General features: G+C 38.1%; 1 protein-coding gene across 1 annotated transcript in view; it reads left to right on the plus strand.

The window, feature by feature from the left end:
* Positions 1 to 24,261, plus strand: part of PHEX (phosphate regulating endopeptidase X-linked) — a 229,997-nt gene that overhangs the window by 191,777 nt on the left and 13,959 nt on the right. The window contains exons 16-18 of the mRNA XM_053579715.1: positions 12,052 to 12,106; positions 18,602 to 18,669; positions 22,015 to 22,145. Coding sequence (XP_053435690.1) covers positions 12,052 to 12,106; positions 18,602 to 18,669; positions 22,015 to 22,145 — 254 coding nt within the window. The remainder of the gene's footprint in view (positions 1 to 12,051; positions 12,107 to 18,601; positions 18,670 to 22,014; positions 22,146 to 24,261) is intronic.

Consider the following 24,261-nt stretch of genomic DNA (forward strand, 5'->3'; position numbering starts at 1 on the left):
ACACTTGTATGTGCAAAGCTTACCCATATATCTTGGAATATCATAGGTAAATGTTAGTAATCAACGGTTATGTATAGTAATTGTGTCATTATAACCACAAAGCTTTTCTTTTTTTTTTTTTATTAAATCATTACTGTGTACATTAATGCGATCATGGGGCACCATACACTGGTTTTATAGACCGTTTGACACATTTTCATCACACCGGTTAACATAGCCTTCCTGGCATTTTCTTAGTTATTGTATTAAGACATTTATATTCTACATTTACTAAGTTTTACATGTACCCTTGTAAGATGCACTGCAGGTGTAATCTGACAAATCAACCTCCCACTGCCCATCCTCACCCCACCCTCACCTCCTTCTTCCCCTTCCTCATATTCTTAGGTTATAACTGGGTTATAGCTTTCATATGAAAACCATACATTAGTTTCATAGTAGAGCTGAGTACATTGGATACTTTTTCTTAAATTCTTGAGATACTTTACTAAGAAGAATATGTTCCAGCTCCATCCATGTAAACATGAAAGAGGTAAAGTCTCCATCTTTCTTTAAGGCTGCATAATATTCCATGGTGTACATATACCACAATTTATTAATCCATTCGTGGATTGATGGGCACCTGGGCTATTTCCATGACTTAGCAATTATGAATTGGGCTGCAATAAACATTTTGGAACAAAAATCTTTGTTATAATGTGATTTTTGGTCTTCTGGGTATATACCTAGTAGAGGAATTATAGGATTGAATGGCAGATTTATTTTTAGATCTCTAAGTGTTCTCCAAACATCTTTCCAAAAGGAATGTATTAATTTGCATTCCCACCAGCAGTGTAGAAGTGTTCCCTTTTCTCCACATCCACGCCAACATCTCTGGTCTTGGGATTTTGTGATATGGGCTAATCTTACTGGAGTTAGATGATATCTCAAGGTAGTTTTGATTTGCATTTCTCTGATGATTAAGGATGATGAGCATTTTTTCATATGTCTGTAGGGTGTACGCCTGTCTTCTTCAGAGAAGTTTCTCTTCAAGTCCCTTGCCCAGCGTGCAATGGAATCACTTGTTCTTTTCTGGCTTATACGTTTGAGTTCTCTGTGGATTCTGGTTATTAAACCTTTGTCAGAGACATAACCCGCAAATATCTTCTCCCATTCTGATGGCTGTTTTCTTGCTTTACTTCCTGTGTTCTTGGTTTTGCAGAAGCTTTTTAGTTTGATCAGGTCCCAGTAGTGTATTTTTGAAGCTGCTTTAATTTCCCAGGGGGTCCTCCTCATAAAATACTCACCTAGACCAATTTCTTCAAGGGTTTTCCCTGCACTCTCTTCTAGTATTTTTATAGTTTCATGTCTTAAGTTTAAATCTTTAATCCAGTGAGAGTTTATCTTAGTTAATGCTGAAAGGTGTGTCATTTCTGATTGATGAGATTAGAGATTTTACTCTTTTTTTCCTGGTTAGGTTAGCCAAAGTTTTATCTATTTTATTGACCTTTTCAAAAAACCAACTTTTTGATTTATTGATCTGTTGTATAATTCTTTTGTTTTCAATTTCATTTAATTCTGCTCTAATTTTGGTTATTTCTTTTCTTCTACTGGGTTTGGGGTTGGAATGTTCTTCCTTTTCCAGTTGCTTGAGATGTCCCATTAAGTTGTTAACTTCCTCTCTTTCCAGTCTCTTGAGGAAGGCTTGTAGTGCTATAAATTTCCCTCTTAAGACTGCCTTTGCGGTATCCCAGAGGTTCTGGTAATTCATGTCTTCATTGTCGTTTTGTTCCAAAAATTTGGCAATTCCCTTCTTAATCTCATCTCCGACCCAGCTATCATTCAGCATAAGGTTATTTAACTTCCATGTTTTTGTATGAGTATGCAGATTCCTGTTGTTACTGAGTTCAACTTTTATTCCATGGTGATCTGAGAAGATGCAAGGAATAATTTCTATTGCTTTAAATTTACTGAGGTTAGACTTGTGACCTAAGATGTGATCGATTTTGGAGTATGTTCCTTGGGCTGATGAGAAGTATGTGTATTCAGTTTTGTTGGGATGAAATGTTCTGTAGATGTCTGCTAAATCCAAATGTTGGATGGTTAGGTTTAAATCTGAAATTTCTTTGCTCAGCTTCTTATTGGAGGATCTACCTAACACTGCCAAAGGACTGTTGAAATCTCCAACTATCATGGAGCTGGAGGAAATCAAGTTGCTCATGTCTGTTAAGAGTTTCTCTTATAAATTGAGGTGCATTCTGGTTGGATGCATAGATATTAATAATTGAAATCTCATCATATTGAGTATCACCCTTAGCAAATATGAAGTGACCATTCTTATCCTTCCTTACTTTTGTTGGTTTAAAGCCTATTGTGTCAGCAAATAGAATTGCAACACCTGCTTTTTTCTGATTAAGATTTGGCTGAAATATGGATGACCATCCTTTCACCCTGAGTGTATATTTATCTTTTAAGGTAAGATGTGATTCTTGTATGCAGCAAATATCTGGCCTGAGTTTTTGTATCCAGTCAGCCAACCTGTGCCTGTTTAGAGGACAGTTTAAGCCATTCACATTAATGGAGAATATTGATAAGTCTGGTAAAATTTTGGGTATCGAGTTTTTCGAAAGTCCAGTGGACATTTTTAATTCTTTTGCCACTGTGGAAGTTGGAGTTTGATCAAAAGTTTCTGAATGAGTTTACTTTTGTGGTAGAGGATTGGGGTGGTCATTATGGAGGATAGGTCTGAGAATATCCCGAAGATCTGGTTTGTTTATGGCAAATTTCTTCAACATATGAATGTCATTAAAGTATTTAATTTCTCCATCATAAATGAAACTCAGTTTACCTGGATACAGGATCTGGGGTTGAAAGTTATTTTGTTTTAGGAGATTAAAAGTCAATGACCACCCTCCTCTGGCTTGAAAAGTTTCAGCAGAGAGATCTTCAGTCATTCTAATATTCTTCCCTTTGTAGGTAATGAATTTCTTACATCTGGCTGCTTTGAGAATTTTCTCCTTCATATTAACTTTAGTGAAGTTAATTATGATATGCCTGGGGGATGTCTTATTCAGGTTGAGTCGTGCTGGGGTTCTGAAACTGTGTGCTATCTGAATTTCAGGATCTCTTGGCGTATCTATAAAATTCTCTTTCATAATTTCATGGAGAAGTGCCTCTGTGCCTTGCGAAGCAACTCCATCACTTTCAGGGATTCCAATGAGGCAGATATTAGCCTTCTTTGAATTATCCCAGAGCTCTCTGAGAGAATGATCCGTTTTTGCTCTCCATTTCTCTTCCTCTTTGAGAGTTTGGGAGCATTCAAAAGCTTTGTCTTCAATGTCAGAAACCCTTTCTTCTGCTTGTTCTACTCTGTTACTGAGGGATTCTACTGTATTTTTCAGATCTTTGAGGGTTACAAATTCTTGCTTCAGTGCGTCAAAATCTTTGGTGGTTTTGTCTTTAAATTCGTTAAATTCTTGAGACAAGTTTTGAATTTCTCCTTGAATTTCTAATTCTGACTTTTGAATTGCTCCTTGAATTTCTAATTCCAAATTTTCCTGCATTCTATTAATCTTGTTTGCAATCCAAATTCTGAATTTGATTTTGGACATCTCGGCCAGCTGTTTATGAATGGGATCTTCAGTTACATCTGCCATATCCTTCCTTGGGGGTGTTGATCTATTCTGGTTATTCATGTTATCAGAGTTTCCACTGATTCCACCCCATGATTATTTTACACCATTTGACTTTTCCCCTGGAGTTTTGTCGAGGTCCCGTACACTGCTACGGCCTGAGAAACTGGGCACCTGTTTGGTGTGGTGGGGCTAAGTGGCTCTGTCCTGTTTTCAGCTGGTCTCTGTCCAACCCTAGTGAAACAGTTACTCTGGGTTCAAGTCTCTGCTGTGGAGAAATACCAGCAATTAAGTCACCCCACCCCCCCACAGGTAACAATTGGAAAAGGAAAATCAAACCTTCCTACAACCACACACCCAGGGCACCACTTGGATAGTCCTCGGGCGATTGGCTCAGTTCAAAAGGTCAAAATCAATTGTTTCAGTCAGCACCTGTCTCAGGTGGGAGAGTTTAAAAGGTCTCTGGCAACTAGATCACAAGGGTCTGCTGACAACTCAAATATGACTTGCTCCGGTGCTCCATGAAGTCAGGAGGATCCACTAGGCAAATAGATTAGTCTGGGAAGGTTGATGCCTCCTTCCCCACCTTGGACCTCTGTCACACCCAGTTACTGATAACCCCGCAGGGCTGTGACCCTGTTGCGTCCAATGTGCAGATACTCCAGAGGTTTGCACATGCCTGAATCACAAGGAAATCTATGTCTGCTCAGCCAGGCCACTGGTCTCTGCCTCTATCCACCAGGGGAGGTGAGGCCTGACAACCTTGGGCACTTGATGGAGGCTGGGGGGTGTTCACTCAGTTCCAGCCCTGCCCCTGATTTATATTACTGACAGAACAGAACAACTTTGCAGGAATTTGTTTCTGTCCCTCCTAAATTCCCCTGCAGAAGAGAAGCTGTTTTGAGTTCCCAGAACCTGCACCTCAGGCCCTGTCTTTGGTCCTGCAGGTTTGTATTCGCAGCATGGTTAGCTGTCAATTCTAGCCTCCTGCCTTCCTTTGTCTATACGCTGATGATCCCCTGAGGGCCGGGTGCATCTTTGGCTCAGTAAAGTGGTCCTCTGCGTCAGCCCTGCCCTGGGAATCTCTGGGCTCTGCGCGTGCGTTTTCTAGTCCCCACGCTCCACCCAGACCAGTACCGCCTCAGGCAAACCCTTTACTCACGGGGCCTGTGTTTCTGTCTCAGATCTGTTCCATGGTGGTTGCCACCTGAGAAGATGCCTGGCCGCCTCTGGTTTCCCAGAGAGACAGGGGCTGTGACTTTGAAATATCTGGTGTTGAGCCCTATTGTTGCCAAAAATGGCTGCTGCTCTGCGCCTCGGGGCACTGCCGCTCCGGCACGGTTCCCTCTCGGCCGACCATTCTCTCCTCACTCCTGTGCCACAGAATCAGCACTGACCAGCTGCAGCCCAGGCTCTGTCCACACCCCTTGAGAAATTACCCAAAATTCTGGACTCCTGGGAGACAGGCCTCAAGACCTCAGAGTGAGAGTGGAGGGGAGTTTTGGGAGCTCAGAATTGCAGGTAGAGAATATATACAGTTTTATACAGTTTCATGCCTGGCAGAATGCCATGGCACCCTGGTAGGGGAGGCAGGTCCACTTTTTTGGAGGGTCTGTCCCATGCAGTGTAGTGGGAGGACCTTTGAACTCTTGCTTGTTTGTTTGTGGAACACTCTGAGCCTTTCTCATGGGGTAGGGGACTCTCGTCTGTTTGGTGATCAATTTTGTACCTTTTGTTTGTATCCTTGGGGTCGCAGCTCGCCTCAGTGGGGTTGATGTGCGTTCTTCAACCTTCTATTTTGGTGCAGCTCTAATCCACCAGTTTATTTGCTAACTTTCGGACCTTTAACTCTCCTTCTGGATGGGAGCCTTGACTTGCAGCACGTTGTCCACCGAGCTGCTGTCCAGCAGATGATAACCCAGTGAAATGGGAGCCCCTTGTCACCGCAGCCAACCGTGCCAGCTCCTACGCCTAGCCCCCCCCTTTTCTTTTGTTTTGAGACTTAGTCTCATTTTGTCACCCTCGGTTGAGTGCCCTGATGTCATAGCTCACAGTTATGGCGTTTAGTCCATTCACATTCAATGTTGTTGTACATAGGCAAGGAATTACTCTTGCCATGTTATTATTTGATTTCTCATTTTTTAATTCAAATTAATATGAGGGTACAAATGTTTAGGTTGCATTGTTTTCATTTCTAAGGTAAAGTTCAAGTTGTACTTGAGCCCTTCACCTGTGGGTGTGCTGAACACCCTCACATTGTGCACATTAGGTGAGGTCCTGCCCACTGCCCTCCCACCTCCCCCTCCTCCTCCCTTCTCTCCTTCCCTTTTCTCCCTCCCCTCTCCTTTCTCCTTTTCCCTCTTTTCCCTTCTGTTCTCCCTTCTCTCTCCTTCCTCTTTCGTCTTCCCCTCTCCCCTTCCTTCCCCCCTCCTCTTCCTTCCCCCCTCCCCTCTCCCCTTCTCCTTGCTAGACTATGTTTGTGTTCTTTCTTGTGTGTGTGTGTGTAGTTGTTTATTTATTCATTTCATATTAGCATTGAATGCTTTTGTTTCCATTCTTGAGATACTTTACTAAGATGAATGTGTTTCAACTCCATCTAGGTAAACACAGAAGATGTAAAGTCTCCTTTTTTTCTTATGGTTGAATAGTACTCCATGGTATACATATATGACAGTTTGTTAATCCATTCATGGGTTGATGGGAGATTTCTTGTTGTTTTGTGGTCCTCTCTTCCTCCCTCCTTGTCTTCCTTTTTTAAAAGCAGTTATCTCTGGTGATATGTTTTAATTTCTTGGTTTTTATTTTTTGTATATCTGTTGTAGGTTTTCTGATTTGAGATTACTATGAAGCTTGCAAATCTGTCACCTCTTTTTGGACAGAACTTACTTTGTCATGTAACCTTGGCTGTGTCACTTCTGTACCAGAGGCTACTGGAGGGATCCTAACTGAACAAATTTAATAATTTGAATTCCTTTAAAAGAATCAAGAGATATTGAATTAAAGAATGAAATGCTCTTAAATTTAGATAAGTTTGAGTTGCCTTGCATTGTGTTAGTAAATTTGTAAAAGTCTGTGATGGAGAAAGGGAAAAAAAGCTAGTGGTCTGGGTTTTGAAGACCAGAAATGAAAGTTGGAGGCCTAGCATTTTGTAAAAAGTGATCAAACATGGAAATAACAGAAGATATTCTGAGTCCAGACTCACAGTTCTCTTAAAATTGTCAGCATAAGTAAGTATTAATATTAAAATAATAAAACTCCCAATAACATCAAACTTTGGAGGTAATGTTTTCAAAGTATTTGCTGTGTAATAACTTTCATAAAACATATATTTATGGATATGGAACTTAAAATTAATGCAACAGTAAAGTAAAAGCAAGAAAAATATGTGAGGAAAGAGATATTAGTTCTATATTCTCAGGGGCAAAATTCTTTGATCTAAACCAGTATTTTGTCTAATTTTCTCTTTTCAGCATATGCCACAACCATAAAAAGAAAGAATATTACTTGGGGTAGAGATGACTAAGGGGATATAGGAGTGATGGAACTCTCAGTGTAACACTCCACGCCTTTAGAAAGCACTAGGGAAAGCCCTAATGAAAAGATGATATTCAAGCAAAGCAAACCATGCAGAATAGTGGTGGAAAGAAAGCTCTAGGTTTGGGAGAGGCGGTTGGAGTGATATTTATACTGTATGTCCACATCTGTACCTTGCTTTATGCCAATGTTTCTTGGAGATTTTTTCCATGGTAGAATATTAAGACCTACCCCTTTCTTTTTATTTGCTACATAGCAGTTAATAATATGCTTATGGCATAATTAAGTCACTCCCCTCCTATTAGACATTTACTTTGTTGCACACTTTTCTCAATTATAAGCAATTCTACAATGAACTCTGCAGTGTACTTGAGTAAGTTTTTACAGTGTGGTACCCAGAGCAGCAGCAGCAGCATTAACCGGGAACTTGTTAGAGATGCCAATTCTCAGTCCTACCCTAGACCTGCTGACTCAGAAATTCTGAGGGTGGGGCCAAGCAATCCGTGGTTTTAACAAGCCCTCCATTCTGCCAATGTACTCAGTTCTAATACGAAGGCATGGTGGGGGGTAGGGGAATGAGGGAGAGGGACGAGGAGGGGGTTGGGGGGCTCACGGTGTATGGCATACCTCTTAGAGGTGGGACATAATTGTAAGAGGGAATTTACCTAACAAATGCAATTGGCGTACCCTAATTCTTTGTACCCTCAATGAATCCCAAATAATAAAAAAAAGATTCAAAGATAACCCCCCCAGAGTTGTTTTGATATATGCAATATTAAAACAGGTAACCTCTGTTACAGTGTTACATATTTTAACTTTGTGTTGAGGTCTAAAAACACTGTAACTGCTTCAAATGCTTTTCAAGGTGCTTTCAAATAAAGCTGTATTTAATATAGAAAAAAACAAAACAAAACAAAACCAAGCCCTTCATTCTGATGATGCATGATCAAATTTGCAAACCACTGGCTGGGAGGTGCATGTGTGTATATACACACATACATTCATACCTGCACATATACAGTCAGTTCTGCTATGATGCAATGTCTGTATTCTTAGACATCATGGTTTTATGCAGAAGTATGTAATATAAAGCCTTATGGGAAAATGGGGTTAAAGGCACAACAATCAAAAAACTTTATCTGTGACACATAAAAACAAAAGCTGGGAATCTAATAAAAACCATAATACACTTGTATACATGTTATATGGGCCAATTCACAAATGCTACTGGCATTTTCCCTTGAAAAGACCTGCAGTTTGCTGGAGGAATTTAGCATTGGAGGCATTACCCCTTGTGAGTTATTGTGTAGTGGTGGGAGGTGGGTTATTAAGGAAATTTTAACATCAGATGTGGTAGGTGTGGCTTCTAGCCCACATGGTGAACTGGGGCAGTTGGTCAATGTTGGAGCATGTTGGAGTGTGCCTTTTGTGTTTTCCTATATGGGTCAATTCAGTTGGGTGCAGTATTCTGTTTTTACCTAGCATATCTCATAGATAAACAAATGTGCAATTGGAGTTACATCCAGATTTTTTCTGAATGTATCAATTGCATTGGAACAAATTTGCCTTTTCAATACAGGCGTTGTGGCAGAACTGACTATGGGTATAGAGGGATATACTTACATAAAGGGGCTTTATACACTCTACTGAATGCTATTTTTTTCACTTAATAACTCTTAGAGCTTTTTCCATATCAGCACATAGTTATTCATTTTTTAAAAATAGAGCTTAAAGCATTAAGAGATGACTAAATTGATCTCCAAAATGCTTGCAACAATTTATATTCCCACCAATGTGCTTCCTACAACCTGGCCAGTAGTACCTATTATCAAATTTATTCATTTTTGCCAACTCAATAGTTAAATATCTCTTTCTCTCCCTCTTCCCTCCCCCCCCCATTTACACTGTGAGGAATGCCTCCCGTAAATACGCTGATACCCTGTTTCCCCGAAAATAAGACAGTGTCTTATTTTAAGGTGTGTTACCAAAGATGCACTAGGTCTTATTTTCAGGGGACGTCTTATCTTTCCTGTAAGTAGGTCTTATTTTTGGAGGATGTCTTATTTTCGGGGAAACAGGGTAGAAAAAGGAGCTTTAAAAATGTGAAATGGCTGGTGAGGTAGTGCTGAAGAAAAAGAAAGGAAATAAAATGGATACGAGAGAAAACGGAAGAAACTCCTGTTCAAAAGGGAGAGAAAAGGAATGCCCTTCCAGCTTGTTTTTTACTTATACCTTTGCTAAATACAACTTACCCACTTTATGAGATAAGATATTGTGTTGACCCTGTTGGGATTCCATCTGTCACTCTAGCTGGTTGACATTCCCCCCAAATGCAGCTTATACCATTAATCCATTCACTTCAGCAAACACACCTAAGGGCATCAGATTCTTCTGTTTATCAGTATTGGGTTCCATGGCTCTGACAAGCTGAGCAGATACAGCTGATCAGGGTAATGTGACAGCTTCAGTATTTGAATCTGGGGCCTCTAACGGCAAAAGTGGCAGAAATGGAGGCTCAAGCAGGTGTCAGATGTTTTCCTGTAAAGAGTTGGCAATGGACCTAAATGCTTCCAGCTGGGCACATTACCAGGCAGGGAAGCCATAATGATTTAACAATTAAATCACATTGGTTTATGATCATTGTTCTTATTAGGAAATATCATTGCTTTTTGATGATTTATTGTGTGAAATGGAATTTTCACATAAACACTGTGATTTGCATTTATATGTAATATATATTTGCATATATATTCAAGTCAGAATGACTTACTAAAAGTAATCAAAAAAAGAGGATGGATTATTGATATAAAAATGCCAAATATATTTAAGGAAATGTAGGAATTATGAAGATTAATATGACAACATTGTCCTTTCAAAGTCATATTAGATGCATTTTCCTTTATGTGAAAACAGCAGGAAGAGAGGCAAGTACTGGCTGGATTCATCTCTGTTTTGCAGTAGGGTTTTTGCTCTTTGGAATCTCAAACTATAATATTAGTAAAATATAAAGAATATATAAGAGCTATATAAAATCTATATTTTACTTCTAAATTAAACACTTGTGTTCTTGCCCTCATGTCTCCTGGTATAGAAGGGAGATTGAAAGAAAGTTAAGAAGAGGCGGGAAGGAGATTTTAACTCATAAAAGAGCTTTCAGTCTCATGGGGCCTAGAGCAATTGTTCTGGAGCAGTCAAGGATATTGCCGAAGACTCTCTCTCTCTGTCTCTCTCACTATTCTTTGTATTATGAGCTGTGATGACCTGTGATGACTTGTAAGCGCACCTGCTAGCATTAACCCAGGGTGCAAAATTTAGTGGTGAGTTCCAAGGGCAAAGCAAAATGTGTCTCCCAGTCATTTGCACGCAGGGCCAGCTACATAATGTAGGGGTTCCAGTGTTGTGAAAGCAAGAAAAGGTGACATGAAAGGTGCTAAGACATAAAGCTTTGTCCTGTCTTCCATGGCCTTTCCCTTCACCTTTCCCTTTCCTTTCCTGTTGAGCCAGACTCCCACTCTGCCGCCCCGAGTAGAGTGCTGTGGCATCATAGTTTGCAGCAACCTCAAATTCCTGGGCTCAAGCAATCAATCCTCTTGCCTCAGCCTCTCAAGTAACTGGGACTACAAGAGCCTGCCATAATGCCCGGCTAGTTTTTCTATACTTAGTAGAGATGGGGTCTCGCTCTTGAGCAGGCTGGTCTTGATCTTCTCAGTTTAGGCAATCTACCCGCCTCGGCCTCCCAGAGTGCTGGGATTACAGGCATGAGCCACCCTGCCTGGCCCCATGGCCTTTCTCTTTTGACTTACCATGCTATTTTTTATGTGCACTTCAGTGCTGTTATAACAAAAACTAAAAACGTAAATCATTATTAGTATGAATTTTATGGTTCATCTTTATATTACACAATGCATGGTTTGTATTTTGTAGCTTATATGTGCATATATGTTTTTTCTTACCTTGGAAATGTTGCACAAAACTCAATTTTTTTTATTTCACTTCCTAATAGCATGTGTTCTACTGACACTGTCATTTGGGCTTACTGATGTCTAAGGAACAACTGGAAGGAAAAGAGCCGTGGGTCACCATATCTTTCCCTTTCCTTCTATGTCATCATTTTCAGTGTAACTGGTTGACTAATACAAGAGAATATCAGGAGGAAGAAAGGCTACAATAGGGTTCCTTGGTCATTCTTGTTTCTTAGAATGTCACTACCTTGTTTTAACTATCAAAATTGTGATTTGAATGGAAATTGTGGCCTCTTGCTTTCACAGCCTCTGCTTACAAAGTTCTAGGTGTAAGGTGCTTACCTTGAGCTCCCGCATGTTATGAGTCCGCCAGAATCCTGGGCTTCTGGGGCATCAAATGCTGTGTGTGAATGGGGCTCCCAGGAACTGCAGTCACACATACTGTGCACAGGTCCTTTGTTTGCACACATGTTCTGTTGTCCCCTTGGGCTCCACTTACAACATATAAGTTGAAAGATAAAATCATTCTGAATTTCAAGACAGTGATAACAGAGCATTAAACCTAGTGTATGAGACCATGTGACTGCATAGCTTGCACAGCTAGGAAGCTGGTCTTTCTATGTAAACTGGAGAGTATCCATCAGTATAGATAGGCCGGCTTCCTGGCTGTGCAACCTATGACGGAGCCCAGTTCACAACAGACTGGAGACTGCCAATAGTGTATTAGTGCAAAATGGCTTCCTTGAAATGGTTTAATACATCTGTTTCAAACTCAGTTGAATTAATATCATCCTTGAGATAGTTGGATCTCTGAGGGCTCCCAGCTCCGCAAGGAGTGCCTTTCAGATGGGTCTTTGAAGTCTCAAGGCTATAGCTGTAACCAGGTACTCATCATTATATTGTTTCTATATTCCTTAACATTTTATTGTTTGTCTTTCTCCCAGGATTTCCAGCAGGAGAGCTCCAGAAGCCTTTCTTTTGGGGAACAGAATATCCTCGGTGAGTAAATAAGTTAGAAAAGAAACCATAGTAGAGTCTCTGTAAGTTGACCACCCAAGGGACTATAACAAAATGGTCAACATACAGAGGTGGTCAACATAAGGAAGTACTTGTAGCGCAGTCCACTCTCTGAAAATTAGGTCAACTTAAGGAGGTGGTTAATGTAGAGAGGTGGTCAACTATGGAGGTTCTACTGAAGTTATTAACAAATTAGGAGGAAAGAACGTGTTATTTTGGCAAAGATAGACTATAAAGACAAAGAAATAAATTCAGTGGTTATTCAGCAGAAAGAGGGCATGGAACTTGGCATGTGTTGGCCCTACTCTTATCATTTTAGGGATTTGCCTTCTGATCCTAGTTACCAAGGTGTATGACTAGACAGAAAAGCCAACTTTTACATAGGGAATTTTCATTTTTATGCATTTATTCACTTACCCATTAGTTTACACCATCAATATTTAAATCTTATAGAATTGTTGGATTTGGGTTGATGGTGATAGGTCTAAAACCATTCCAGGTAAAAGAAACAATGTGAGAAAAGAAGGATTAGTGTTTATTTATGGAATCATAGAGTCTAGTTTGGTTGGCGCAAGCGGTATATAAAAAAAATAGTGGAAAAGAAGTCTAGGAAAGAAAATTGAGGTTTGATAGTGGAGGGCTCTGAATGCCAGGTAATAAGCTTGGACACTAATAGGCAATAGAAAATATTGAATTTTTTAAGCAAGTAATTAAGGTAATCATATTTGTCTTTAGAATTATAATCTGTATAGCTAAAGAAAAACTGACAGTATCTAGACTTAGATATTTCATTTTTAAGGCTATTAATACCAACAGATTGTAAACTTACATAATCCAGAATTTCCATATATAGTAGAGGTTCTGAGAATATTCATTGTCAATAATATCACCGCATTCATTATATGCCTTTGCTTGCACTGGTACTTTAATGAATGGAAAATGTACTCATGATTTTAGAAGTTGAGTCTCTTGTGTTTTGGTTTGGATATATGACAATTTCAGTATGATTACATAGACTTAAAAGATATGAGATCCCGTACATGTACAAATAAGAGAACTATAGTAGCAGTGTTTTGATTTGGGCTTCCCCAGAAGCAGACCCTGTGATAAGTCTTTAAGTGTAAGTAGTTCTTTTGGGAGGTGGCACCAGGAAACACTGACAGGAGAGTGGGAAAGTGAGACAGGGAAAGGAGGAAGCCAACAAATTGTGTCCTATGAATCTTCAATGGCTGCCAAAATGAATTACTATAAATTCACTTAGTGGCTTAAAACTACATAAAGCTTAGTGGCTTAAAACTACATAAGCAGACCAGCTTATAGTTCTGTAGGTCAGAAATTCAACCTGGGTCTCACTGGGCTAAAATCAAGGTGTCAATAGTGCTGTATTCCTTTCTGGAAGCTCTAGGGAAGAATCTACGTCCCTGCCTTTTCTAGCTTCTAGAGGGGACCTATGTTCCTTGGTTCACGGCCTCCTTTCTCTATCTTAAAAGTTCCATAGTCACATCTCCTTCTGATTCTCATCTTCTACCTCTCTCTTCTACTTTGAGTCTTGTGATTATATTGGGCCCACTCAGATAATCCAGGATAATCTACCTATTTTCAGGTCAGCTGATTGGCAACCTTAATAAGTCCCCTTTGCTGTGTAACATAACATATTCACAGGTTCCAGGGATTAGCACATGAACATCTTTTGGATGCCATTATTCTACCTCCCACACTATGTTACAAGCCAGTTATCACCGTGGGCAACTAGGGCTCAGTCTTGCTGGGGAACTACAGAACATGCTCCAGACTGATGCCACCTCAGGGTAAAGGAAGTTGGAGTATTTATCCTCCAATTCACTTGCCATCATTGATCAAGGGCTACTACCACGGGTATTAACTTCCAGGCAGTGCCTAGTCTAGATCAAGAGGGCTCTGGTAGCTGGAGAAAAGTGTTTAAACAACGAGTTTCAGGTGCTGGTATTTGGAAGCTGTCAGATTGGTGCGCTGAAAAATAATCAGTGCTGGAGGGACATGGGCAGGAATCAATGAAGCCTACTATAGAGAAGCACCTTGTTAGAATAAATAATAATTTTTTTTTAACTGATGACTCCATGCTGAGCCTCAGAGTCAAAGCATTCTATGATAGACATACTTTTATTTGACGATGCAAATGTTACATTTTTTGCATTAGTATTATTTTATTGCTCAATATTTTGTTGCAGCAATCATCTGATTTCTTTTCTGAATGTATTTATCTTTGTTTGTTCTTTATGAGGTTTTTGTTTCTAGTCCTAATCTTAAACATTGTTATTGTTATTAAATGTTAAGCCTTTTTAATTTTGTGAAGGCAAAAAGTGGAAATCAAATAAACACATGTATATGTATAGAGAAAATAAATAATAATAATAATAATGATAACTCTAGGTTTGTATTTAACCAAATCCATTAATGCCCTCCCAGGCCTCAGCTACCTAGTTTTCTTTAGTGTTTACATATTTGGAATCAATTTTCCCTACTTTTAAGATTAAAACTTTATATGTATTTCCATGAAATTAAACATTTAGGCTAAATATTGTTTAAGCTCCCTTTAAACTAAAAAAATAAAATCCTAAAAATCTTTGATTCTGCTTATTGTTAACAATTTAACTAAGCTTCTATTATTGGGGTTATTGCTTCTGGAGACTCAGAAGCAGCCTGGTTAGGTTTTGAAGTTAGTGATTCAATGATTTATTTATTGGGTTCCTGAGCATAATTTTCTGACATAAAAGTCAAAAATCATAGAAACCTAGAATTAATGTTAGTGTCTATTAGTTCTACCTTAAGTTGAGCCGTATAGTTGGTACTTAAGTGGGAGAGAGATTATTTTTTTCCCCCTAAAGAATTCTACATGCTCACTAAATTCATTCTCTATTAAGATATCCAATCAAAGGATAGCTATTAAGTTTCACTTGAGTACTTGGCATTGGGAATATGGAGGTGCTAAAAACATGAGAATCAGGTCCAGTGATATGGCTTCCAATACATCCACCTATTCTGTATTAATAGATTAACAGACACCCAAGGGAATGGGATCCTTTCTGTTCACATTGGTTAGCTTAGCCCTTACGTGAGTGTTGAGTCTCACTATGGGGACTTGAACAAGCTGAATTATTTCCAGAGGAGAGAATCAGAATGGTAAATGGCTTAAGATAACATTTCCCAAAGTGTGTGTTCCATGAAATAGTAATAGAGTTAAGTTATCCTTTCCTTCTCTCTGTTTTGGAGAAACAATACTCATTGGCATAAAAATTCTGAAGAAGTTGTGTAAGAAAGAAATATATTTAAATGTGTTTAACACATAGATTCCCAGGCTCCCCTTTTCCCTATGTTTTGGGAAATACTGATCTAGAATTCATAACTGAAGAATAAGAATTGAAAGAACTTGAGAACACTTGAGGGAGAACCTTGTACCTGTCTTCATAATTTTGAAGGAAAGTTAAGGTGGTAGAATGATTGAATGTATTCAGGGAGATTGGCAGGTGTTCAACTATAGACTATGCTAGACTTATAGATGGAAGACATAGGAAAGACATTTCAGATCAACTTTAGAGAGAGATGTTTTATTTAGACCCACCCAAAGAGGGAATGGGTTATTTCAGAAAGGAATGATCTCCTGGTCATTGGAAATATCCAAGCAGAAGTCTCATGATCATTTGAATGGGTTTTCATAGAGGAGAACCATTGAACGAGATAACTTTAAGGCCACATGGATTTTTATAAATTTATGATTCGGGTATAGGGTAGTCCTTACTTGATAAGCATGAGATCATGGTTAGTTCAGACAACAGTGTAGTTGTTTTGCTGTTAGCAGCAAATCCTATGCATATGCTAAACCCATTGGGTAGCAAGAACAATAAAATTGTCGTCTTCCCTGTTTTACTTTTGGAAGACTAAATCTTCAATGCAAAATGTTTTCCAGCTTCTGGCCAGTCAGTTACACTTTAAAAAGCATCCAAATTTATTATATTTTTTATGACATGGTAACTTAAATGTGTCTGGTGCCCCTGTTAGGCTGGCCGTATTGGCTGGGGCCTGGCAGGACCTCTGTCTTCCTTTAGAGCATCTTGACTTTTGGGGTCTCTTGCTTGCTTGACATGGCTTCTTTCCCTCCAGATTGGTAGTGGAATTTCTTTAGGTTGCAGGAAAATGATTAGGTAATAAAATTGTCATCTTCCCTGTTTTACTTTTGGAAGGCTAAATCTTCAATGCAAGATGTTTTCCAGCTTCTGGCTGGTCAGTCGCACTTTAAAAAGCATACAAATTTATTATATTTTTTATGACATGGTAACTTAAATAATGTTCATTGATAAAATGGAAAGCGTAAATGTGATACTATGAAACACTATTGTCAGGCTTAGTCATATAAAATTACTTTTTCTTTGTCTCTTATCCAAAGGACTGTGATTCTGTAACTAAGAATTGAAACTTAAAATGATTCAATCATTTTGGAGCTATCCCTCTTAAGGGACATTGATTGCAGAGCAATTTTCTAGAAACTTCCATTGTTCATCCCTTCAATTCATCCAGTCAACAGCATTGACAGAGGGTTGTAGAGGTCTGAGTACTTATTCTCAGGGCTGAGAGACCTGGAAAAACTAAATGTTGCAGGCTGCACTGCACAGCTACTGCTGCAAAAATTAACACTATGTAGAATTACAACTTTGTCCCACACTGCTATAATAGCTTTATGATTGAAATGCATAATTTCACTTTTACTTCTTTAATGAAGGTTTGCAATGATGGAAAAACAGTAGGAAGCATTTTTTCAAATGCAAATTACCTTGCAGGAAAGAAATAACAAAGGAGAGAATTGCCACCAAGGGGAAAAATTAAATCTTACAGCACTTCCTTGGGTATAGTTGAGATAAACAATTAACATGGTAAGGATCATTATGTCCTATAATAACATGTTGCTTCAGAAATTTCTGTCCCTTCCAGTTATGGGTCCTATCTATTTGCTGGATGACTTTGATGTTGCATGTCAGGAACCAACTGTGAAATATTTTTAGCATAATTGCAAATCTTGTGAAGAATCCTCACAATAAGGATTCTAAAATGTCTATAATTTTCATCCACAGGTTAAATGACTAAAATGAGATACATATAGATCTGTCACTTGCATGAAATGGTAAAGTTAACTAATCAATTAGTTAAATTGTTGTACTTTCTTACTACATGCTAGGTACAGAGAATGTAGCAGTGAGCAAGTAGATAAGGGTTTGACCTTAATGGAACTTTCAGATGAGAGAGAAAATCCCAGACACACACATATAGAAACCCCATCAATGATTTCTTCATATATTATTAATCTGCTTTTTCCCCCCAGGTATCTATTGCTACATAACAAAGCACCATCAAATAACCATTTATTGGCTTATGATTCTGTGACTTGGGCAGGACTGAGCTGAGACAGCTGGTTTCTATTGTGTGGTGCTGGCTGGGGTAGCTTGACCAGGGCCAGAGGATCTAAGGTGACTTTTTATGTGTCTGGTACCCCAGTTAGGCTGGCTGTAATGGCTGGGGCCTGGCAGGACCTGTGTCTTCCTTTGGAGCCTCTTGACGTTTGGGATCTCTTGCTTGCTTGATGTGGCTTCTTTCCCTCCAGATAGGTAGTGGAACTTCTTCTGGTTGCAGCCAACATGCAAGAGGGCAGAAAATGGAAGCTACAAGGGTTTTTAATGTGGAGGCCCAAATTTCATACCTGACCTCTTCTACTGCATTCTTTCGGTCATAGCAAGTCCAGTCCAGATTTAAGGGGAGGGAAATAGATTGCCTTTTGATGGAAAGAGGAGGCAGGTGCATTCACAAATGGGCAGAATTGTTGGTGGTCATCTTTATGGATGATCTACCATGTTTTTTTAGAGATGAAGAGAAATAATGTAACAGCTTTTCTAAATCGTTGCTATTCAGTTATCATCTAGTCTACAACAGAAACAGAGAAATGTGACTACCTTTGAAAACAGAGTGATGCCTTTTAATTTCTGTTCTTTTCCTTTTTATGAGTATATTTGGAAAACAATTTAACTTGTAAGATTATGGTGACTTTTCAACAAGTTTTCAGATAAAAATGAATGGTATATTTCCTGACAGGATCTTTTCAAGCCCTGCTTTAGGTGTTCATAAATATATAGCTAGAGCAGACATAGAATCATAAAACTCTTGGGGCCAAAAGGGAATTTAGAAATCATCTCTTTCACATTCCTAATTTTATAGGGTAGGACACAAAGACCCATACATGGTTATAATGACTATGTTAAAATATATTTTCTCTGTCCATTTCAACTAGAAGATGTGTTTAGATTTTCTTTTACAGCTTTGTGGATATGATTATTAGATTGTTATTACCACGGCTACTAGAAAACATGTTGTCTTGGTTTTCCATTGAAAAATGAAAGGATTATGCTCTGAGATTCATGCTTGTAATTTTCTCCAAATTATGTATTTATGCCATAGATCTCTGAGTTACGGTGCTATAGGAGTAATTGTTGGACATGAATTTACACATGGATTTGATAATAATGGTAAGTACTGATTTATTTTATAAGCTGCTGCTTTCATAATAATGTTGACTATATGGATGTTAATTGTTGTGATTATCTTTGCAATAGCAGCGCCATCATAGTTGAAGATTATCCAAAGCAATATGATTGCTGATTGAAAACTTTGCCCCATGTCTTGCTGTGATAGCTTGCAATAAATAAACAATTGTTCCTGTTGGCAATGGGGTAAAATGAAAAAAAGACCTTGTAATTTCAATGAAATTAGCTTTGCATTTAGATCAGGATTGCTGGAGCTGCCACGATAGTTATAGAAATTGCTTTACAGCTTCTCCCTTCGTCATTTCTTTATTCACTATCTTGAGATATTCTGCCTGGAGGTGTGAGTTCTGCTCTAACAATGATTATATATGCTGCTGAGTTAATTCTTGCTGAGTTAGGATTCCACAGCTTGGCTGACTGGTTCCTTTTTATGATTTCAAAGATTATGCAATGCTTAATCTAGATTTTCTTTATACTGGCATATATTCAGGATTTTAAAAACCCCATCCTTTCCTAATAATGCATACTGTAGAATATGCTGTGCATCCTGATAACATTTAAGCAGAAAGGAGGAGCGGAATATGGCATAAAATAAAGAAATTGTTGCCTTTGAGAGTCCTCATCATTTTTAATCAGCACTCCCTTGTCCTTTCACTTTGGGGTATTATTGGAAAGCCACGTGAAATCTTGGAAATTTATGGATTAGGAACAAATTACTGTCACATCCACACAATAATTTACAGCCAGTCTCAACAACTAGCTAGCCTAGGGCAACATTATACAGAAGGGGATCTTTTTTTTTTTTCCATGCTTGTAGGATTTCCAACATCTTTTTCTGGATGCCTACCTCAGGGACAGAGATCCTTTTGGCTGTTCTTGTGGATGCTGAGATAAAATTTTTCTTTAAGTTGAATGTCTCTATGCATTCCGTTTGAAAATTGGCAGGTAACATATTTACAGTGACTGAAATTGGAGTCACAAAAGCACCAAAATGTTGATTATTTTCTTGGAAATTTTAAAATCTGTTTTTGAATTCTTGTATCAAATTGAAAAGCAAGGCTGCATATTTTTCACTGTTGACCGGACTGTGTTTAACCAATGTGTCAAAATGCATGAAGTTGTTTGCTTTAATTGGAGCTTCTCATAATTTCAGTTTCAGTTGGAATGCTGTTATGGTTTAGAACATTGTATCGATAAGTTGGTTTTCACCTTGAAGACACGCTTAACTCATTTAAATGAACAGTTAAATCCACTAAAAATGCTAAATCTATAAGCCAGTTTTCATGATCAAGTCCTGGCACAAAGTTGGTTTTTGATACCATAAACGACTTGATAACATATCACAAATCATAAAATCTTCAATATCTGGCCTAAATGTAGACATCTTGCTTCTGAAAAGGAAATAATGTTGCTATAGTCGGCATGAATACTTTTAAGGACTTCCTGAAATTGGAGATGATTCAGTCCCTTGGCTCTTATGAAATTCATAGCCTTGAGGACGATTTGTATGATGTTATCCATTTTTAAAGCTTTGCGCAGAAATTTTCTTGATATAGCATGCAATGATACTTCATCAAACATGAGTTTTGGGTGGCAATTCCATTGTCTTCTATTATTGTACAGGTCTCTCTCTTTCACCTATCAGCAGGGTACTATTAGTCACTATACTAGATATATTGACAATGGACAAAGCAAATCACTTGAACATAATTTTTACTGCTTCATATAAATCTCTTGATTTAGTTGTGTCTTTTAATGGCACCAAGGAAGCCATTTCTTCAGTGACATTATATTCGTCGTCAATACCTCTAATAAAAATGGCAAGCTGAGCCATATTTGTAGCATCAGTGCTGTCATCCATCGCCAAAGCACGAAATTTAAAATTAGTAGCTCCAAACTTTTTTCAACAGATCTTCTAGTTTTTTTAATTTGCCTGACGATAGTCTGGTGAGACAAACTGATTTTAGAAATATTCTCCTTTTTTTCAGGACAAATTATATCTGCCATGCTTTCCATACATTACTTAATAAACTCACATCAGTAAATAGTTTTGTTTTTTTGCTATTAAATATGCTACCACATAACTAGCTTTTACAATGGAATCTGAGTTGCCACTTTTTAAAACATTTCACTTTTTTGTTGAGAAGACAGACTTTTTTCAGCTCTGCTTTTTTGTCCTTATGACACAATCCTTAATATACATCAAATTTGGCAGAATATTTTTGCATAGAATGCCTTTTCAAATAATAGTCTTTGAAAAATTGCACAAATTCCCTACAAATTAAGCAGAGTGTCTTACACTTGCCTTAACAAAATGTGGTCATCTGCCCACTTTTCACTGAACAATCTTCCTTCATTACTAATTTTTCTTTTTGGGGGTTCTGTTTTCTTTTGAGACATTACAGAAGCCATGGTGATTTTTAAATAGCATTAAACCCCTCACGTTGCAATGGTAGGTTGAAACATTATTGATAATCACTGCCTCATCAAGTCACCATGAGCACATGTAACATCTGATGGTTAGGAGATTTTCTTATAAGCTTTCCACATAATTAAATTTAAGTGATGCCTGAGATTCCAGTAGTAACCTTGAATATAGTTAGTCTAGATGCATTTAAACTTCTGTTTTGAAGGATGTAGAAAACAAAGAGTGAACACAGCAAGAAAACATGTCTAATTAATCTTTTTTCCCCATTGTGTTTTGGAGATTTCCATTCTTGTTCCAAGTTTTCTTTTTAGAGCAACCTTCCTTCTCTAAGCAGGACAGATATCTCTTCCATCCACACTGATGGCTGTGGAATGATTCATCACAGAGGTTTTATGTGTCTCTTGGCTCCTGACAACTCGGAGGAAACAGGTTCTTACGGGGCTGAGTCAGGGTCTATGTTCTCAGTGTGGATGACTCACGAGGGCTATTCCTATGGATCATTTGGAATTTCACTGGTAGTAATGCTCTGATTCCCTGCATGAACTTTCCGAATGAAGCCATTTGATTTCATAATCCAGAGGACATTTCAGGTCAGATCAGGTGAAGACTCAGAACCCAAAATTGGATAAAACCGGTACATGCTATGTGCAATAAATTGATGAATCTTATTTTAAAAAATGCTCTTAGAAGAAAAGAACTTCCTCAATCCTCTTTCTCCTTTCCCCCCTTTTACAATTAAACTGTGACTTTGGAGAGAATGCAGGAGCTGCTCTCACAGGAAGAGTGTTTCATGCCGTTGTGACTGCTTCATGAAGGCTTGTCATGCTGAGGGAAAGGACAGATGAAGAATTGAGTTCCCACAAATAACACGAATGTCTTCTAACTTTCCTTTTTGCTAGGTAGAAAATATGATAAAAATGGAAACCTGGATCCTTGGTGGTCTGCTGACTCTGAAGAAAAGTTTAAAGAAAAAACAAAGTGCATGATTAACCAGTATAGCAACTATTATTGGAAGAAAGCTGGCTTAAATGTGAGTGCAGCTGTGGTGAAGGGGGGCACCTTGTGGGTCATTTCTCCCCCTGATTTGGGCATTAACTTGCTTTAAACAACTGGTTTTCAAAGTGTGCTGCTGAAAGCATCCGTATCTGCCTTCCCTGGGTACTTATAAGAAATGCAAATTCTTAGTTCTACCCCAGAACTGCTGAGTCAGAATCGCTGAGAGTGGTGCCTGCTAGTCAGGGAGTCTTTTCACAAGTCCTCAGGAAATTCTGATGGAAGTTAAAGTTGGAGAATCATGGGCCTGAACAGTAGCTTTTCTTAGATTTGTATTCATGTAGAAAATCCCATAGCACAGGTAAACAATAATATTCTTATAAATCTCCTACACCTCGTATCGTTAAATTCCACGCCCCAAACCACTACCTAGGTTTAATTCACTGAAATAAAACCTCACTAAGTTGAGCTGATGGGTCAGAGAATTGGTTAAGAGTTCTTAGTGACAGAAGTTTGAACAAAAGAAATATAATTTTTGTTTGTTTTCTATTATATATACATACATACTCTTCCGTAAAGGCACAAATGAAATTTTATATATGCTTTTTGTGTATGTGAAACTTTGCTTTTTGTGTGTAACCTCTATCTCTTTCCCCCTTTCTTCCCATTATTCTTACCTTTCCTACCTGTAGTCAATCTTTTTTTTTTTTTTATTAAATCATAGCTGTGTACATTAATGCGATCATGGGGCACCATACATTGGTTTTACAGACCATTTGACATATTTTCATCACACTGGTTAGCATAGCTTTCCTGGCATTTTCTTAGTTATTGTGTGAAGACATTTACATTCTACATTTAGTAAGTTTCACGTGTACCCTTGTAAGATGCACGATAGGTGTGGTCCCAACAATCACCCTCCTGTAGTCAATCTTAATAACTCTGATACACTTTCCCCATGCTCATATAGACACACACACACAGCTTTAGTTTATTGTTTTCAATGGCTATCTAAGAGTCCCTGGTGTCAATGTACTGTAACTTAGTCAATTGACCTTTTGTCAAGGGGTTACACTTTGCCATTAAAATGCTGCTGCAATAAACACCCTTATTCTATATTTTACTTTTTTCCCTTATAGGATAGATTCCTACTGTCACCAAAAAGTTGTAACATTTCATATTCTTACCAGTGATGGACGAAAGAGCGTTAATCTATGGAATTGTTTTCTTGTCAATTTATGAGAAACTTTTAAATATTACAGGTGTTAAGATTTTGTCTGTCATTCACATTATACATATTTCCCCCCCAATAAATTACTCATCCATTGGACTTCGTACACATATATGGTATCTTTGGACATATAACATTTAAATATTTTTTATATAGTCCAAGATACCTGTCACTCTTAAAATATACTTTCTACATTTCCGTTCTTGGCTATGAAGGTGTCTCCAACATCTATATCATACAAGGAGTCTCCTAGCTTTTCCGGGGAGGTTTTCACTTTTTTTTTTTTTTTCAATATTTTACATTTGAATCTTCATGTGAAATTTATTTTTCCTTGGGGTTTAATATGAGATTTCACTTCTGTTTTCTTCCAAAAGGGTAGAAATTGATCCAGCATCATCTACTAAAAGACATTTTTTTTTCCTAGAGTCAATTATTTGTCGTAAATTAGACTCTCATATACACTAAGAGTTATATTTCTGGATGATATATTCTACTGATTTCCTTGTTGATTTGCATACCATTGCCTTATTATGGTGGCTTTATGGTTTATTCTTTCATCTATAGTACAAACTCTCCCTCGCTGTTCTTCTTTTATGTACTTGACCATTCTTAGGCATTTATACTTCTGTATACTCTCCAAGATCATTTTACCTATTCTATTATATTTCTTCCAAAGAAAATATCACTGAGATTCTAATTTAAGCCACATTAAATGTATGGAATTGACCTTTTTTTATGGCATAGTCTTATTGTCCAAGAACATGGCATGTCTTTCAATATGCTTGGTTCTTATTTTAGGTTTTTAAATAAAGTTTTATGGTTTTATGCTTATAGTTAGTTTATCGGCTGTATATTATTTTTACTTTTCCCCCCTTTCCTTATTTTTCTGGTTTGATCAGGTTCATTTTCATGCTCTTTTCCC

This window comes from Nycticebus coucang, chromosome X (genome assembly GCF_027406575.1).
Source record: "Nycticebus coucang isolate mNycCou1 chromosome X, mNycCou1.pri, whole genome shotgun sequence".
In the NCBI taxonomy this organism is placed as follows: Eukaryota; Metazoa; Chordata; class Mammalia; order Primates; family Lorisidae; genus Nycticebus; species Nycticebus coucang.